The sequence below is a fragment of the Anolis carolinensis genome, chromosome 2 (genome assembly GCF_035594765.1).
Source record: "Anolis carolinensis isolate JA03-04 chromosome 2, rAnoCar3.1.pri, whole genome shotgun sequence".
Classification (NCBI taxonomy): Eukaryota; Metazoa; Chordata; class Lepidosauria; order Squamata; family Dactyloidae; genus Anolis; species Anolis carolinensis.
The window spans coordinates 158,029,198-158,046,208 of NC_085842.1; the positions used below are offsets into that span (position 1 = coordinate 158,029,198).

The following is a 17,011-nucleotide window of genomic DNA, read 5'->3' on the forward strand; positions in this document are numbered from 1 at the left end:
TCACTAGAGTCAATTTCGCTGTGCTTGTGAGTGCATATATCTGCATATCTAAGGCCAAATGGGAACTTTTTCCAGAACCTCTAGTCATTTTTTGTTTGGGACAAAAGTGTTGCCTTAACCTGAACAACCCAGCCTCCAAAGGGCCAAATTAGCCTTACAATCTCACAGTGTATTTTGGGGCTCGTAGTTTAATGCTTTTTAAAATTGCTTGCAGACATTGGGAAACTGCCCCTATGGCAAGGATATCAGGGCCAAAATACAAAAGTCACATGCTCTACAAAAGAATTTCAGAAGATATTGTTTTAAAACAGAGTTGGGGAAATGTCATAGCCTTGTGGGATCTATTATACTGTTTACCAGAATCTAGAGATCTGCTAAACCAGTAGTCCTCAACCTGGGCCTTCAACTCCCGAAAATCCTAATAGCTGGTAAACGGGCTGTGATTTCTGGGAGTTGGCGGTCAAAAACACCTGAGGCACCCCAGGTTGAGAACCACTGTGCTAAACAGAGCCAGGAGCAAAATACTTAAAAATGAAAAAGAATTAACGAATTCAAAGCCCAGGCAACAGTCAACTGAACATATAGACTTTCTATGCAAAATCAACTACTAGCTATCTCAAACTTTCTACCTTTCCAGTAGCACAATACAGGATGGAATGAGAAGTGGAGAATCTACTGATACTGGTTTTAAAAATTAGGAGACAGACACCTCTGTCACTCAGAGATCTACACAAAGATACTGATCTCTTGCCTGATTAATAGATAGAATAATTCCTTTTCTCCGGGCTCAACAGCATGGACAACCAAGAGTATCTCCCCAGTGATTCTCACCTAAAATCCTTTGTGTCTTGAAACGGAAATCAAAGGTGTCCTGCAGTAATTCAAGTTGATCAATTGAGTTTTTTAGAGCCTGTGGAATAGAACCAGGTACCATGGTCAGACAAAGCAAGCAGTTAGATGACAAAGAATAAACCTAAAGAGGACCTTGCCTCTGACAAACAGTTGTCCACTGACCAGTGGCAAATGGTAGCTTCCATGACACTGAATGGAGAAATCAAGATATCAGTTTGTATGTTATTCAGGATGCATGCTTTCCCAAAAACAGACTCAGCACCAAGGATCATTCCATCAAAGTTCAGATTACAACCTGGAGTTGATTCAGGGTCCCAGTGACCAGCAACCACTGTCACATATCCACTTATATCATACTCAAGCCACTGAGATCCTGCTAATGATTCATTGCCCATGCTCTGCTCCCCAATAGCAATGAAGCAATTTTACCCTTAAAAGAATGTATAATGGAATATGGGGGAAAGGACTGCCTCACAACCGATGCTTATTAAGTTTTAGTATTTAAGGCCACCTATAGTACAAAAAACCTTGCCGGGTGGCTACAAAGTTCATAAATTATCAATAATATTCAAATAAATTCCACTTAACAACTGAATAAGTAAAAAAGTAAGTAGGACCAAATGAGCTACTAACGCCAATCAAATAAAATGCTAAAAACATTTTCCATCAGCAACCAATAAAACCTCAGTACACATTTGAGGAAGTTTTGGCCTACCTCTCTGATTAACCTGACCCCATCATAATATAGGATAAAGGGCTTGCAGCAGTTCTCCTAAAAAAATCTCAGAACCAAAAATCCCTGCCCCCTGTTCTATAAGAACTTCCTTCTGCCTTTGGACCTTCAAATACAATCAGCTCCAAAGTTATGGGACTGAAGGACTTGTGGCCCCAAACATAGTGAAATCCAAAGGTTCTCCAGTTGTGTCTCAGGAAAGGTCCATTCCGAATAACTATTTCTTTAAAATTCTTTACACAAACAGCAAAAGTAGAACCTAGGACAAGATGAATCAAGTGGAGCTACATGTGCCTAGAGCAGACCTGAGGCAGTGGGAAGAAATTCAGTGTGCTGTGTACAAAATCTGTAGCTTGTGAAATGACTGTAAATTAACATACTGGAAATCTGTGCCTTAATAAAATGTCTCTACAAGGAGAAGAATAGTTGAAGCAGGTAGCTCTATCTACTCCAATGCCTTGGCATCTGCTGCAGGCTTACCTGAATAGCCTTTCGCATCTCTGACAGCCTGGCCCCAATCTTCTCCTGTTGACTGGAGGTCATGGAAGCAGTAACTGGGGCTTCAACCACTGGCTGCAGGGAAAGGAAAGGAAAATACATGGGAAGCAGTATCATATAAGAGAGCCAAAAGCTAGATTTCTCGGGTGAACAAAACACTGCCTGAGGCAATGTTTGCATGAACTTCACATTTTCTTTCTTTGGGAAAACAGTAACTGGTAATGCAGTTTACATAAGGTATATTCTAGCGCAGGGCTTCTTAAAACTTTCCAGGCTGATTTTTTTAAAATGAAGTACAACTGAAACTATTTCTGCAGAGTCCACTGTAAACACTGCATAACAGATTCACGTAAACGTCTAGCTGATACACAGAAAAATATTACTGTTGCCAGATTTTTGGAACTCCAATGTTGAGTTAAGGGGATGCCATTTGGGCTTGGGACCCACAGTTTAAGTGCACCACTGAGGTAGGATTTAATCATAAGCCTCTAATCCTCTTTGCCACTGCATATGAATCAAAAATATATTTTGCAAGAATCTGCTGCAGATGCACATAGTAAAAGAAATCAGCAGCAAAGAACTAGCTGTCTTTCAGCCAGGGCTTGAAAAGCAAACTAGTTATTAATACTAGATTGGGAAGAAGATATAATACCCATAAATCCCATATCAAAGGGCAGAAAGAACCCTGCCCTTACATCAGCCTTCTCTTGCTCTGGGCCCCACGCTTCAAGAAGGATCTTGACAAGCAGAAGGTGTCCAGAGAAGAGCGACCAAAAGGATCAACGGTTTGGAAACCAAGAAGTGACTGAGCGGGCTGGGTATGTTTTACTTGGAGAAAAGAAGGCTGAGAGGCGACATGATAGCCATGTCTAAATATCTGAAAGGATGTCACCTTAAGGTTCTTTTTCTGCTGCTCTGGAGACTAGAACACAGAGCAATGGATTCAAATTGAAGGGAAAGAGATTCCACCTGAACATTAGGAAGAACTTGCTGATGGTAAGAGCTGTTCAACAGTGGGAAGTGCAGCCTTGCAAGGAAGTGGAGCCTCCTTCTCTGGAAGTTTTTAATCAAAGGCTAGATGGCCATCTGTCAAGAATGCTTCAGTTGTACTTTTCTTGGAAGGGGGTTGCATGATCTTTGTGGTTCCTTCTATGTACTTCTATGTATCAATTATTCTAAGTGTATGAGGTTTGATTCACATTAGAGAAATTGCAGTTTCAATTGAATCTCCATTTTGAGAAAATTTAAACTAAGAAGCAAGAAAAAGGCATAGAACACACACAGGGTCTCAGCAGAGTGAGTCAGGAGCCACCCAGTGCCAAAGACACACAATTAGAAGCTTATTTCGAGCCAGAACTTCAATTGAAACCAGACACTTAGGCCAAGCCAAAACCACCCAAACAAACACAAAAACAAAACAGGAAGGATGAGCTTGGCAGTCTAATCATGTGAAACATATAAATGAAGGGCCCCTAAAAAGATGGCAATTTGATGGACAAAGAAGAGGAACAATTAAAAGCAAACATGGCAAGAATGACAAGTTATTGTTCGGTTTATATGTAAATCAAAAGCATATGGAATTTTAGAAAACTACATTAACCAATTTGTTGCTAGATATTTTTTCTTGATTTTCCCAGTTCAAAGGAAGACATTGATCCAGCTTTTAGAGCAGTGGTCCCCAAACTTTGGTCCTCCAGCTGTTTTGGCCTTGAATCAGGAGCCCCAGCCAGCTTAACCAACATGCAGAAATTGTGGAAATCCAAAACATCTGGCTCATGCGCTGCACAAACCTCACATTTGGTCCTCAAACATGAAGGAGAATTAATCCATATATTTTCACGAAAATATATTGTCATGAAGTTGGAAGAAAAGCATATTAAATTTGATAACTAAAATTCACGCAAAGTTATTTTTTTTTAAATGCTATCCCTTCATTAATAAATCTAATAACAACAGCCTTACTTACTCACTGCCTAATACCCGTTTGCCTCTAAATAAATTCTTGGCTTAGGACAAATGTGTTTATCTCCTCCTGTCCCACAGTTCTGTAACCAATTTAGATTTTCCTGTAAATTGAGAGGAGGATACATTTTCACTAAATGGAAGTGTGTTGTTACAGAGTAGGATGAAAAGTATCAGCTAGGGATAAAAACGCAGCAAAGCAGAAGCAACCAATAAAAACTGTAATGTTAGGAGGAGTGAATGCTATATTTATTTATCCACCTATTTCTTAAGTTGCATTTAGTAAAGGTAAAGGTTTACCCCGACATTAAGTGCTCATCTCCATTTTTAAGCCGAAGAGCCGGCATTGTCCGTAGACACCTCCAAGGTCATGTGGCCAGCATGACTACATGGAGCGCCTTTACCTTTCCGCAGAAGCGGTATCTATTGATCTACTTACATTTGCATATTTTCAAACTACTAGGTTAACAGAAGCTGGGCTTCTTTTGGTCAGCAAGTTCAGCAGCTCAGTGGTTTAATCCGCTGCGCCACCGGGGCTCCAACATTTACATCCCAGCTTAGTGCCTTGGCTTAGTGGGGACTGGAAATGGGGTCTCCCAAGTCCCATTCCACATTGCAACCACTCTCACAAGTCGGCTGAGACAAATGCTGGGTCGGCTGAGACAAATGGGACAGCTTAACGGAAAGTGCATCTATACTGTAGATGAATGCAGTTTGACACCACTTTAACTCCCATGGTTCACTGCTATGGAATCTTGGGATATGTTGTTTGGTGAAGCACCAGCACTCTTTGGCAGAGAAGACTGAAACAACAAATTCCATAGCATTGAGTTGTGGCAGTTAAACTGATTTTGAACTGCATGAATTCTACAGTGTAGATACACCTAGAGTTCACTTACTTGAGAGGCAGCCAAGGCAGCTGCCAGTATCTCTCGCTCCTGCTTCAGCAGGTCATCGATCACCTGGGCCAATTGCTCTGGATGATCTTGATACAGTGCCTGGAAGGAAAGAAGGCAGCCGGGAATGGTTGGAAAATTACAACTCCATCCACACCTCCAGCTTTTCAGAAGATCTACTAAAAATGATGAGGGAGATGAGGACATTGCCCATATCTTGTGGATTTCCCATGTAGAATGCATACATGCCTCATACATTTTGGTCTGTTGCCATCAGATTTAACAACCATTTTTTCTATACTCATATACCGTATAGTCTCGACCACAAGATGAGTTTTCAGCCCTTTTTAGGGCTGAAAAAGCCCCACTCAGCTTATACCTGGACTTATACCTGGACTTATACTTATACCTGGACTTATACTTATACTTGGTCAGCTTATATTCAGGTCAGTTTATACTCGAGTATAATCAGTTGGACAGTCGTATCTTATTAAAGTCTTATTATTATCTTAAATCAGTTTTATGTAAATATTCAAAAACTTTTAACCTATTAATGCCTCAATTAATGTAATTTTATTGGCATCTATTTTTATTTTTTAAATTTACTAGTAGCTGCTGCATTTCTCGCCCCCAGCTTATACTCGAGTCCATAAGTTTTCCCAGTTTTTTGTGGTAAAATGAGGTGCCTTGGCTTATAATCGGATTGGCTAATACTCGAGTATATATGGTATGTTTGAATTTCCCTCTGCCCATCACCACTGCACAATTGAGAAAAAAAGTTTATGTATCACATACATTCAAGTGGGATTTCATCCATGAAAGCTCATGCCACAACTACAACAGCTTCAGCAACAGCAGCAATGATAATACTTGCACAGTTCTCATCCGTGTCCTCATCACCATATCAAAAAATCAGCCTCAAGGGAAATTTGGATTATAAAAAATCTCGAATTGGCAGAAATTCAGAAGTAATCTTGTCTAATAGACAAGATAAATTGATAGACACTCGTTAAAAGAATGGGAACCACTTGCACTATTTATAAAAAGAAAAGAAAATGTAAAAATGCTTGCAGGTTTTGAATATTAAATCTATATATAACAGTGTTTCCCAACCTTTGGGCATCCAGATATTTTGGACTTCAGCTTCCACAGTTCCTAACAGCTGGTAAGTTGGGATTTCTGGAAGTTGAAGTCCAAAACGCGTGGATGCCCAAAGTTTGGTAACCACTCATATATAAGAATGACACTGTAAGGTGGAAATATAGAAGTCTTTAAAATAAGCCATTAATAAGAAGATAATTTCATCATGTGTTCGTGAGATGTGAAAAGTCAATTTCAGGGTTTCTTATTATAATTGGGGCTTTTATGTGTTAGGGGTTAAGTTTTAAGTATTTGATGTAGTATACTGGTAATATAAGTCATATTTAACAAAATCATTGATTTTACAAATTGTATATGATGCCTTATACTGCTGGGGGAATTAAAAAATTTACACAGCACCATCCTAGACCTGCTGATTTGGTAGTTACTACTAATGAATTCCATGGGGCTTATTTTCATGTCCATCTACAAAACACTGCAGTCAGCATCAGTCAGTTCTTCTTTGATAGATATCAGAAAACTTTATTCTTGCTCTTCTCCTGAGGCACAAAGGCCAACAAGAAGTAGAAACTTTTAAAAATGGCATCACTAACACAGCCTAACAACAACAACAAAATATTTTCTTGGTATCTTGGTTTTTAGACTTGTTCCTGGGGTTACTTGGGGTTATGATTCAGAAAATTGCATTGGATAGACTGCATCAGCTCTAGTTTCTTAGATATGGTTATCATGAATTCATAAGGGTGAGCAGATAAAAACTGGTATATGGCATATGTTCTATATTCCAAAAACTAGAGTTAAAGGGCGGGGGGGGGGGGGGGGGGAGAGAAAACTGGTGCCATTTTTGGAACCAGCAGGTCAGATATACTCAGAAAGAGGGCTAACTTTTGAAACACCAAAGTATGTATTGTCCAGTGATTGCGGTATTACTCTTGCCTGATTTGAAGCAATAGGAGGAAAAATATTATTTTAACATTGTATCTTTTGTATTAAATTTAGTAGCCAATGGGGAAGGGGAGAGCAAACAGTCCTAAGATTAAAGGAGGTATTCAAAAGTTCTGAGAGGCAAAATGACAAAATTCATCTTTATTTTAGGAAGGAATAAATATGCCCCAGTGGTCAAATTATGGCTGAGTCTGATATAAGTGTATGTGATATTATCATTATTGCTCTTTCAAAGTGTATCAAGTCAGTTTCATCATTTTGACGGATCCTTTATGTCAAAATCCTGTATGTACTGAAATGAGGATGGGAGACATGCATCCTAAGTAATAATACTATGTAACATAATTTTTGTTCCTTGGTTAAATATGTCATTTCCTAATTGGTTCTATCATAAAATCATGGAAAAGGTTTATTAAACTGCAAAAACTTTGTGTTACTGGTGCTCAGCTGCCTTCTATCCAGGCCTCACACCACCACCATACACACAGTGTATGTACCTGGAGATGGACTTTGGAGCGGTGCAAGTTGTGTTTGAGCACGATGTTCGAGTTATTCTCTTCGCTCAAAACTAGGCGCCCCAGCTGATCATCCAGGAGCGACTGCATATTGTGGAAAAGACAGCAGGCTAGTGAGCTCCCAAACTGTGCTGCCTGGTTCCTGAAATAGACACAAAGGCCATGTGGGAGAAAGAATGGTATTTCAGCTTATATGTACAAAAGCCAAGATACTGGAAGACAGGCAGAAGGAATACTAGGAGAGAGGTCAAAAAGAAAGAACAACGTTCTCCCAAGTCCCACTCAGGGCTCAGCTTCCTGGATTACCATCTGGGTGCATAGGAGGCCACGTAGTTGTTGCTGCAGATTAACTGGTTTCATGAAGAGGGAATGTTTTTCGCATTAAAAGTGTCTAAGTGTCTCCAGCTATATCTGATGAAATATATTCATGTCATTAAGACATTAATGCTTTCAAGAGCTCTCTGTAGTTGCTTCTATTGGAGATCAACCACATCCAGGACAAGTTTAGAGTCCTTATCAAGGAAATCAAGGCATGAATAAGGCTTATTATAAGGTAGCCCTTCCTCATTATCCTCTCTGTATGCTTGTTGCCTGCCTCTCTTCTGTATTTCCTCTTCCCATCCCATTATGACATAGACTAATATTCTCAGATTGCATCCCTTTGTTTAATCTAAGATGTGGATTTTTTAAATCATGTCAGAAATGACTTGAGAACATGCTGCAAGTTGCTTCTGGTGTGAGAGAATTGGCCGTATATAGAGACGTTGCCCAGCGGATGCCCAGATGTTTTACCATCCTGCGGGAGGCTTCTCTCATGTCCCCACAAGCTAGAGCACACAGACGGGAGCTCAACTTCAGGCCAGCAACCCAAACTACAGGAAATAGGTTTGAGTCTTTCCTTTGTGTGCTCTTAGATGGAAAGCAGAGATCATAGCGATTCTCTACATAGGATTAGTTAGATAGTTTAGACCCCAACTTTCCTATCTAGAAATGTAGTTCTTTGTTTTTAATAAACCTTTTGAAACTTTTAAGGTCAACTCTGCTGCTCTCATGGCTTAAGCTCAATGTTCCTTCTGCCACATGGATGCCTCCAGATGTGTGTGAGTAATCTGCTAAGCTTTGTTATTTAAGAAATGCTTTTAATTTTTGGGAAAATTTCCTAACAGCTTCAAGAATTACAATCCAGTGATGCTTGGAGACATCATGCTGGTACTGTCATATATCCTCCTCAAAAAATCCAGACTTTGACACAAAAAGATGAGCAATCACAGCCCAAAAATGGCAGGATTCCTACTGGAGAAGGGAAGAGTATTTTTTTCATATTCTTCAGATATCCCAGTCCTGCCCTGCCCTCTTTCTGCTGTAAGAGGAGAGAGTGCCACATTCCTCAGCTCAGAGTGTTAGAAACCAAGGTCAACCAATTAAGCTGAATGATAGGAGATTCAGGGGAAACAAAATAAGCATTTTTTCAGTCTGCACATAGTTCAGCTGCAGAAGTCTCTGCCACTAAAATATGGCAATGGCCAATAACTTGGGATGCCTTTGAAAAACACTATAGATATAGGTTTAGAAATTTTAATCAAAAATAGATCCAATTAGCCTGGGTCAACTTATTCACAGTTCAATGTAAGTACTGTAACTTAACTCTTATAAAAAACCAAACCATTCCTTTCTCTGAGTAGAGTGGAGAAAGATCTTTTTCAACATCTGGGCAGAAAATGGCAATAACAACAGCCAGGCTAGCATTCGTGTAATGATTCTTAGCTTATCTACATGTCACATAAAGCCCATAATTTTGGCCCCTAAATCTGCCTTCGATTTATATAAGAGGTCAACTTATGCACAAAAATATACAGTACTTATTATTACGGTTCTGTCTTACTTTTCTTCCAGTAGGCTAAAGAAAGTTCTGCATGGCTCTCCTCTTCCTGAGTTTATTCCCCCAACAAATTCTGTGAGGGAGGAAGGGCTGTTCCTGCATGTCTAGTTTACAACCACACAATGAAATTCACAGCTCAGTGGGGACTTGAACCTGAATCTCCCAAATCAACATTTTAACTACTACATTGAGGCAGGCAAATTGTAGTTCACCAGCCACATAAAGCTCCCCAAAACCTCGCCATGGATTGCCCCCACGAGTGATACCATGGCAATTTAGTGGGATTTAGAGTCCTGCAAACCCCAGAATAATACTCCTAAAAGAATAAAATCAGAAATTGAATTCTGGTCAGCTACAATCGTAGTTGTTGCATATTAGCCTTTTGTGCTGCACGTGCTTGATGCTCAGGGCTCAAATTTAAAGTTGTCCACCTCCCTTATTACATCAACTCCTGCTCTAGCCAATTTAATGAAAAGCAAAACTATTCATGGCTTTTAGTCATAATAGCTATGTATCACATCCAGCAAGCCTTTGGATGTCAAGTTGTTTGGGAGCCCTAGAAGGGCTACAGTTGGTCTCATGTCCTGCAGATGGGCTTCCCCCTGGGGCTTCTAGCTAGCCCTTCTAGGAAGAGAAAGCTAGATGATGGTAGGAAATTATCCCAAAAATAGCAGAGCATCCAAAAATATAAAAAAAAATTTATGCACTTTCAGGTTTCTATTTCCCCTTAAAATGGCCCATTTCCTATGGTGCTTGACTACTGATTGGGATTACTGTCTATGTTTTAAGTCATTTTAATGTTTATAAGATGTGTTATTATACTGTGATTTTATTATGTTACTGTTTTTATTGATGTAATACTATTTTGAGCTTGTCCCAGTGAAAGCCGCCCCGAGTCCTTTGGAAGATGGAGCAGGGTATAAATAAAGTTTTATTATTTATTATTATTGAGTAGGCAGCTCACAGCAAGCGGCAAGGTGAAGTGTTGTGTGGCTGCAAAAAGATTTTTGAGTTTAGCAAGGAAAGATGCAGAGTTCAATCTTTACAGTTACCAAAATGGTTTATTTACAAAATAAGAACTACATTTCTTGATAGGAAAGAATTGGGTCTAATCTTCTCTCTAACTCCATAACTTCTAAGTTCCAAAACAAGAGAAAAAACCTTCAAACTCTACATCTTTTCAAACACACAGAGTAGAGTCTGCATTCAAAGATGGAAAAGCAGAAGTCTTAAAGGCATGCAACCTGAAGACATCCATTCTACACCACCAATCAGGATGGTGGGGGAGGGAGAGAAAGAGCGGGGGAGAGAGATAACAAATAGATACATTCCAACTGATATTCAGGAGTTGGTGGGAGGGATTCCCCCAGCCTATTCTATAGCTAACTGTTCCTCATTGAGGACTGCAGACTTGGGCAGTGTGGGGTTGAATTCCAACAGATGAAAGAAGCTTTGTCTCTGATCATAGTACATTCTTATTAATCTTATTTATATATACCAACCTTCTCCCCCACCAATGACCAATATCATTTGCTATAATCTTTGGGAGGGAATACTTTTGTCTGTTTCAGTGTACATTATTGAACGTTTGCATTGACTTCACCTTTCAATATCATAGAACCACTTTATCTATGGATTTGATAGTCATGCTGTCACTTCTCCACACTCCAAAAAATATTTCCCTTTGGAAGTGTTTGTGAGTCTCTTTAGATCCTCCAATGCAACTCTTTGGTAAGCTTCCAGTCCAAGTATAGTAAAATTAAAGAGTTCACTATTATCCATGGTTTCAGATTTCTATGGGCATCGATGTTTTGGAATTTATATGGGGAAAGTACTGTAAATATATTTCATTTAATGTAATGATTCCATAATATCACATTACTGTTTTCCTGTTTTTGCAGACCAGGAAAGAAGAGGCTGACACTGACTTTGCTTGAGCTGAGAATTGCCAGATGACAACAACTCCTATGGAATCCTGACTATTGCTTATAGCAAGAAATGAGTAACCAACTCATGTGGTGGGGAGGCAGTAGTCCCATGACATTACCAGTCTTGCTCCTCAATCCAGTAGGCGATGTACTCTCGCACTTCCATGGGCAGGCGTTCATCCATATAGAGGTTATGCACCTGCTCCAGGTACACTGTGTCCAACATCTGGATCTTCTGCCACAGGGCCATGTTGCGATGTGGTCAGCTTGGGTTCCCAACTGCTGGCAATCCCTGAGAAAAAAAGTCAAAAGTTGAATAAGATCCCTTTCGCAGGGAACCAAGCAATTAAAAGGCTACCAAATACAATATCACTTTATTGGAGATATTTTTTGAATCAAGCGATTTTCAACAAGCTAAGAAGACAGTACAAAACCATTCATATACAAGATGTGTGTATAAGAATATATAATACTAGAACTACAGGATGAGCATTATTTATCCAGATTTCATAAATATAGAAGTGTCCAAATGGGTGGCTAAAGCTTTCTGAAGGTTCCCTGTACACCAGTGGTTCTCAACCTGCGAGTCTCCAGGTGTTTTGGCCTACAACTCCCAGAAATCCCAGCCAGTTTACCAGCTGTTAGGATTTCTGGGAGTTGAAGGCCATCTGGGGACCCACAGGTTGAGAACCACTGCTGGACACAAACTTTGCTTCATGCACAAAAATATTTAAAATACTGTGCATAAAATCACCATCAAGTTATATGTATCAAGTGTCTGTGAAACATAAATTAATGTTGTGTTTAGAATGTTGTGGATCCCATCTCCAAGATATTTCATCATGTATATATACACAAATAAAGTGTTAAAATCTAAAATACAAAACTCTTGTTGTCCCTAGCATTTTAGATAAGGCAGGCGTAGGCAAACTTCAGGTGTTTTGGACTTGAACTCCCAATTCCTAGCAGCTGGCTGGAATTTATGGGAGTTGAAGTCCAAAACCAGGAGGCTGAAGTCTGCCCACGCCTGAGATAAAGGACCCTGAATCTGTATCAACTGCTTCTGCTTCATTTCACCCAACTTCTAAATATATCTATATCCTCAAATATATGTTTACATAATTACAATACTTTCATATGGAATGGGCCATGAGCTAATCCAATGCAGATTTATGCCCTTTAGGATAAATTCAACACGAGTTCTGCCTAGAAAAGACAGATTGTTTGCTATCATCAGGAGTTAATTTGGTTGCATATTTTATAATGAGGCTTCACAGAGTCATTTGGGTGGTTTCAGAGTTGTCCACAACAGAAATAAAGGATACACAGCAAACTGAGTGGCAATCTCACAAATCTGGAGGAACGTTTCCACCTTGCATGGTAACATCATATTACTGATGGTAACATGCAAGGTATGTAATTCTTACCAGTTTCACATTTGAAAGGAAACAAAAGGAGATCTGAAACGATGAAAAGAGAACAACAAGTAAAGGGAAAGTAGGATGCATTAAGCCAAATGCGTCAAAGGAGTTTCAGAAAACAGAAAGTGCTGTCTTCAAACCACTGCATGTAAATAAGTTGAAAAGCAAGTTCAATCAAGGGGAGAGGAAATTATATATGATGCTGAATAGCCGAACCCCTTCTCAGTTACAAGTAAAGCATCCCATATGCAAGATGCTTGGGACCAGAAGTGTTTTGGATTTGAGATCTTTTTTAAAAAATTGAATACCTGCATTTGCATAGACAGAACATAATGAAATATCTTAGCAATGGGACCCAAGTCAAAACAAAAAAAATGCATTTATGTTTATATCTTAGACATATAGCCTGATAGTGATTTTATATACAATATTTTAAATTAATTTCTGCATGAAACAAAATTAGTGTACATTAAACCATGACAAAGCAAAGATACACTGGACTCTCATCATCCTTAGCTAACATGGGAGTTGCAGCCAAACAGATCCGGTGAATACCAGGTGGACAAAGACTGTTATAACACTTATATAGAGTTGTATACATCAGCAGAACCCTAATAATAAATCTATAATAATACAAATTAAATTGCATTAAACAAAACAATCCTCTGAATATTCACTGAAATATGTCCTATTTAACTCAGTGGGAATTATTCCCTAGCAAATGTATTCATGATGCCAAAATCTCTTTGAAACTGAATTTTCCTTTTCTCAGGCTTTCCCCTTTTCTCTATGCCAGAATGCTCTTTGCTTCATTAGTACAGAGGGAAATAATGCATTAATGGTTAGCTGAGTATAAACTCAAAGAGTGTGTTGAAAATGGAGTGGGGCTGGAGGCAGAAGGGAGAGTACAGCTAAAAGGAGAGAGGAGTCAAGTCAGGGGAGTACAGAAAGAAGGAAGTGAAGAGAATTAGACTCCTAGGATTTATCTTGTATGAGGGTTGAATGAAAAGTAAGCCTCCACCTTTGATACTTGGGTTTGGATGGGAATATTTAATAAATCAAACGCTGAAATAATCCTTAGAATGTGCTCTTTAACTACCATTATTCGCTTTCCCACATAATCACCAGACAACTGGATACATTTCTGCCAATAATGAACAAGTTTTCTGAAGCAGCCACAGAAGAAGTCGACACTCTGTTTCCGCAACTAGCGTCTCACAGTTCCCTCAATGTCTTCATCAGAAGCATGATTTCCCCGCAGATCTTCTTTCATTGTCGGGAACAGATGGAAGTCAGACGGTGCTAAATCTGGACTATATGAAGGATGCCGTACAGTGGTGAGATCCAGTCTCTGAAGTTCTGCTGTGGTGGCATGTGAAGTGTGTGGTCTGGCATTGTCATGCTGCAGGAAAACATTTCTCTTTTTCTTTCAGACCCTTGTTAGCCATTGTTTCAAAGTTCACAGCGTTATGATGTAATGCTCTGAATTTATTGTTGTTCCACAAAAAATTTTCTTGTTGTTCAAGAAAATCAACATGGATAACACCATCTGTATCCCAGAACACTGTTGCCATGATTTTTCCAGCTGAGAGCTGTGTCTTGAATTTCTTTTTCTGGGGCGAATCTTTCTGTCACTATTCCATAGACTGATGCTTCGTCTCCTGGTCGTAATGGTGTACCCATGTTTTGTCTCCTGTCATAATTGAATTGAGAAAGCGTGACCTTCATTCTCGTAATGCGAGAGGAGTTACTGGCAAATTTTAAGTCTGTGCGCTTTCATTTCAGGCGTCAGCATCCTGGGTACCCATCGTGCACAGAATCATAGAATCATAGAATAGTAGAGTTGGAAGAGACCTCATGGGCCATCTAGTCCAACCCCCTGCCAAGAAGCAGGAAATCGCATTCAAAGCACCCCCGACAGATGGCCATCCAGCCTCCAAAGAAGGAGCCTCCACCACAGTCCGGGGCAGAGAGTTCCACTGCCGAACAGCTCTCACAGTGAGGAAGTTCTTCCTGATGTTCAGGTGGAATCTCCTTTCCTGTAGTTTGAAGCCATTGTTCCGTGATCTTCCGTTAGCCAAGCAAAGATCTTCCGATAGCCAAGCAAAGCAATAATGTGACCCACACGTTCTTGTGAAATGCCGATTATGCTTGACATTTCTCTCTGAGTGATACGATGATCATCCTGAATCAATCTGTCAACCTTTTGCTTGTGAAATTCGGTGGTTGCTGTCACAGGATGTCCAACTCTGTCACGCAAGTCAGATGTTCCCACCTCAACATCTTTAAACTTACTCGCCCAACAACGCATATTTATTTATTTATTTATTTACAGCATTTATATTCCGCCCTTCTCACCCCGAAGGGGACTCAGGGCGGATCACACTACACATATAGGCAGACATTCAATGCCTTTTAACATAGAACAAAGACAAGATAAACATAGGTTCCGAGCGGGCCTCGAACTCATGACCTCCTGGTCAGAGTGATTCATTGCAGCTGGTTGCAGCTGGCTTGCTCTCCAGCCTGCGCCACAGCCCGGAGCATAGTACTCACATCAATACAATCACCATAAACAGCTTGCATTCTCTGATGAATCTCCTGTGGGGTGACACCTTCTGCTGTCAAGAATTCAATGACTGCACATTGCTTTAGTCGCATTGACCGACCGTCTGTTCAGGGTTCCATACTTCGCACTTTAACAACACAACCGTTCAATGCTAAGGCTTCCTGCCAAATAGAACTGTGGAGGAGAGTCTACTGAACAAGCCAGTACATACCGCATACCAGTACTGCCATCTGCTGAGGAGTTATGAAGGTGGAGGCATTACTTTTCATTCAACCCTTGTAGAAAGATAAACAGGATCCTCCATGAATACTCAACTTTTCCCAACAAGTAATAAAGAAGCAGAGGGAGTGATTACACACTAGTGCAGGCATGGGCAAACTTGGGCCCTCCAGGTGTTTTGGACTTCAACTCCCACAATTCCTAACAGCCTACGTAGGCTGTTAGGAATTGTGGGAGTTGAAGTCCAAAACACCTGGAGGGCCCAAGTTTGCCCATGTCTGGTTTAAGAGGTTGCTTTATCTTTCCTTGAGCTCCCTGAAGTTATGTAAGCATTGCTCCAAAGCAAGCATCCCCCAGACCCCGATGTCTCCCTCCCAGTACGAAGTGTTTATCGCCCAGTAGGGGCCAGCAGACCTTCCCGCCCACCCCGCGCGCGCGCACACACCCACCCACCTGGGACACGATCTGCCAGAGCCGGCGCGCGCTCCCTTCTTTCGAAGGTCTTTGGAGCAAAAACAGGACCAGGAAGGCGAACGCCCGGCCCACCCTCCTTCTGATTGGACCAGACTCCGGAGCCCCGCCCGCACGCGGAGGGAGTAGCGCCCAGGATGGGAAGAGCCGGCTCTGGCGGCCGTAGATTTCGATTTCCCGGGAATGACGTCAGCGCCGGGGGCGGAGCCTGGCTTGACCCATGATAATTAAAATCCTGGGCAGGTTTTGAAAGGGTTGGCAGTTTTTATGTGGCTAGACATTGCAATGCAGTTTGAAACTGCATTATGTGGTTAGTGTAGATTCCTACACAACATTTTATCTCCTTTTGTTGGAGTTTCCCTCCAGAGTTTTCAAGACCCAAACTCTACTCCTCTCAAACATCTCAACCCCCCAAAACTTTTAAAAATAATAATAAAAAGGAATTTAATTTTAGTCAAAATGTTCAAATCGATTATATTAATATTCCTTGTTGGTAGGTATTAATTTTAAGTATATTTGTATTTAGCAGAAGTTGAAGCAATTAGTAGAATAGAATCTATACTCTTTCAATATATGGCTTGAGTGTGGGCAGAGAAGTCAACTGGATTTTCAAAATAGCTTTTCTGTCTTTTTTAGATTTTTATTTTATGTACAGTAGAGTCGCTTATCCAACGTTCTGGATTATCCAACGCATTTTTGTAGTCAATGTTTTCAATATATCGTGATATTTTGGTGCTAAATTCATAAATACAGTAATTACTACATAGCATTTCTGCGTATTGAACTACTTTTTCTGCCAAATTTGTTGTGTAACATGATGTTTTGGTGCTTCATTTGTAAAATCATAACCTAATTTGATGTTTAATAGGCTTTTCCTTAATGCCTCCTTATTATCCAACATATTCGCTTATCCAACATTCTGCCGGCCCGTTTATGTTGGATAAGTGAGACTCTACTGTATTTTGTTTAAAGGAGAGGACATGGGTGTGGAAAAGCTATGTGGAGGGAGAACTAGGGAAATA

General features: G+C 40.2%; 1 protein-coding gene across 2 annotated transcripts in view; it reads right to left on the minus strand.

Moving 5' to 3' along the window:
* Positions 1–16,118, minus strand: part of stat2 (signal transducer and activator of transcription 2) — a 36,807-nt gene extending 20,689 nt beyond the window's left edge. Inside the window, exons 1-6 of one of the 2 annotated variants that reach the window (XM_008103992.3) lie at positions 15,972–16,118; positions 11,429–11,601; positions 7,485–7,644; positions 4,945–5,043; positions 2,066–2,158; positions 832–910 (exon numbers count right to left, since the gene is read on the minus strand). In XM_008103992.3, coding sequence (XP_008102199.1) covers positions 832–910; positions 2,066–2,158; positions 4,945–5,043; positions 7,485–7,644; positions 11,429–11,559 — 562 coding nt within the window. In that variant the 5' untranslated portion in view covers positions 11,560–11,601; positions 15,972–16,118. The remainder of the gene's footprint in view (positions 1–831; positions 911–2,065; positions 2,159–4,944; positions 5,044–7,484; positions 7,645–11,428; positions 11,602–15,971) is intronic. The other variant, XM_062970937.1, reaches the window with a different exon arrangement.
* Between the last annotated feature and the right edge of the window lie 893 nt (positions 16,119–17,011).